Here is a 2,467-nt window from a genome sequence, read left to right on the forward strand (position 1 = left end):
GTGAGGTGGGGGGGGGGGGGGAGCGTTTCGAAATCAACGATGCTGTGCCGCTGCCTTTTTAGATTGACTCAAGTTATTCGTTTGTAATAGTTCTTTATTCGGCCGATTTACCTTGTTTCCCAACCCATTGGAAAGCAGCGCTTGTTTTATGGCCCCAACTCTGCCATCCATCATATCAGAAGGAGCAATTATGTGACAACCTGCAGGAAAACGCGAATAACCGACTTTAATATCAATTTCAAACTGAAACGAAAAAAAAAAAATCTGACATTGTATTTCTCACAATGCTGCCCAATCTGTGTGCATTTTCCTGAAAATCTGAATTATCAATGCTCTCATAACTGTTAATTTTCAATCAAGTCAGAGGACTTATGATATACACTTAATATTTATCTTTCAACAAATATCCCAAAATGGCATTAGAGAGACATTTAGAAGTGTTTTGTTTTTTTTTTGTGTGTGTGCACCTCAAGCATATGATAACAGAAACTTTCAAAGCTTGGGGGTGGGGGCGGCAGCGTTTACCAGCTTTGGCATAGGCTAGTGCTACTTCTGCCAGTCTCAAACAGCTAGCATCGATGTTCAGCGAACCATCTTCATTCAGGATACCTGGAAGGCAAATTTAAATACGTGGAGATTGTCAGTACATCTTACTGGGTACCGCATTGAGTCGCTAAGAACAAGCCGGCAGCCACCAAGACAAAGCCGGCAGCCACCGGTTGAAAGCAGCATGGACTTGTCTCAACCGGTCCGTGACACAAAAAAAGGTTAGGGACCGCTGAACCAAATCACCAGAATTGCGAAACGTGGCCTTCCTCATATTTCACAGAAGTGATGTAACTCATCAAAAAAAGCTCCAGCTTCCAAAGGGCATTCTCCCAGTAACGCTGCGTCTTGTCAGTATGCACTTTGGCAAATTCCGGACTCATCTAGAGACCACTGTGTGTATTTCTTTCGTTACTAAATGGATAGCAGCAATTCTCTCCATGGATTATATGTACCGCATGAGGCTGAGGAAGGTCTATCATCAAAAAGAGACACTGACCACAATGGCCATGCGACGTGTAGGGACACAAGCAGACGTCGCATGCCACCAGCAGGTCAGGGAATAAGGATCTGATCTTCTTCACGGCCATCACGGCGGGCGTGTCGTCTGTGTCGGCCCCTGACCCTCGGTCGTCCTAAGGCACAAAAGATCAGCATGTCTGCATACGGTCTGACTTATCTTCATCTGCAGGAGGTCCGTTTTATACTGCGACTTCCACCATATATTATCCATTCATTTTACGTGTTACACTGTAGATGAACCCCCCTCACGAATATTAAACTCTTGCAAAAGTTCTCATCATTGCAGTTAATGGCCAGATGAATCAACAGCTTCACAAAAATTATCCAATTCACGTTAGTGCCAATTCCTTCCAAGCACAGTGACACTTTCAGTTGTCCTTGCCCTCTTTTTAGATTCACCGCACATACCTTTGCTATATTCGCGGGCACCCCAAAGATCAGCACACATTTCAAACCATTCTCGACAAGTGGCTGCAACATTCCTTCCAGTTTGTTCACCCCACATCTATGAAAGGGAATACATTTCAAATATATACTTTACAAATGATGCAGCATGATTGATTACACCCCTTCTAATACTGATTTCACGAACAAAGAAAAAGGGCATTATCAGACTGATGCGATTGTGATCGCGAATGGTTATTCATCTAGGTGTGCCCTGCGATTGGCTGGCAACCAGTTCAGTGTGTGCATTTGGACATAAAAATAGTAGAAAACCAAACAAACCAAATGGGTCAGTTAAACGATATGTTGCAACTGACATTGACTTAAGGCTGGGCTTCAAGAGTAAGAAAAAAAAAACCCAAAACAATTAGAAATGATATATTGTTATGGAGTTTACCACAAAGTTTCACACTGGCAATGTCACAAATTTGAGTGTAACGCATGCTCAGCTTATCTGTGTCCTGAAACAGTATTTGGTGCTCGATCCACCCTGACTTTTTTTTTATCTCAGGACAACACCCTTCACATCAGTTGGCGCTTTGCACAAATGTTGCCCCTGTGAGCATTGATGGGAAGTGCACTTTAGTCAGGAAACAATTACTACCCGGATTGTTATAATACCCCCCCCAACTCCACCCCCATTACCTGGCTTGTCCAGGTAGGCTCTTAATAGGCTCCACAGCATCAACATTGTCTCTATAGGAGTAGCAAGAAAGATGGAGTAAGACCAGGAGAAATATTTTTCATGCATTCATGTAGTTGTAGCAAATTCAAAATTCAAGTCACACACAAATTTGCCAGAAATTAGTTGAGGGAAAATTTCTGCCACTTACGTGATGAAAATTGGGTAAATGAGGTTCTCTGTTTTTATATCTGTGGCACAGGTCTGCCAGTATCTGAGTGTTGGGTGAAAGTAGCCACTGTGAATAATGGACTGTACTGGCGTCTGCATCTT

General features: G+C 43.0%; 2 protein-coding genes across 3 annotated transcripts in view; both read right to left on the reverse strand.

The window, feature by feature from the left end:
* LOC109527082 (delta-aminolevulinic acid dehydratase-like) overlaps positions 1-2,467 on the reverse strand; it is a 22,108-nt gene that overhangs the window by 1,815 nt on the left and 17,826 nt on the right. The window lies entirely within an intron of this gene.
* LOC109527084 (delta-aminolevulinic acid dehydratase-like) lies at positions 32-2,464 on the reverse strand. The gene is made up of 6 exons (XM_019888777.1): positions 2,346-2,464; positions 2,158-2,208; positions 1,477-1,573; positions 1,046-1,181; positions 526-609; positions 32-200 (listed from the first exon to the last, which is right to left on the reverse strand). The coding sequence occupies exons 1-6, from the start codon at positions 2,462-2,464 to the stop codon at positions 34-36; spliced, it is 654 nt and encodes a 217-aa protein (XP_019744336.1). The 3' UTR covers positions 32-33.

Source organism: Hippocampus comes, unplaced genomic scaffold (genome assembly GCF_001891065.2).
Source record: "Hippocampus comes isolate QL1 unplaced genomic scaffold, H_comes_QL1_v1.1 scaffold347, whole genome shotgun sequence".
NCBI classification, from domain to species: domain Eukaryota; kingdom Metazoa; phylum Chordata; class Actinopteri; order Syngnathiformes; family Syngnathidae; genus Hippocampus; species Hippocampus comes.

Excerpts from the sequence above, each read along its gene's own strand:
- LOC109527084 (XM_019888777.1), bottom strand. The coding sequence starts at position 2,464 with ATGCAGACGCCAGTACAGTCCATTATTCACAGTGGCTACTTTCACCCA. Across the intron at positions 1,574-2,157 it reads AGCCTACCTGGACAAGCCAG|ATGTGGGGTGAACAAACTGG; the intron begins GTAATGGGGGTG and ends TCCCTTTCATAG. Across the intron at positions 201-525 it reads ACTAGCCTATGCCAAAGCTG|GTTGTCACATAATTGCTCCT; the intron begins GTAAACGCTGCC and ends GTTTTCCTGCAG.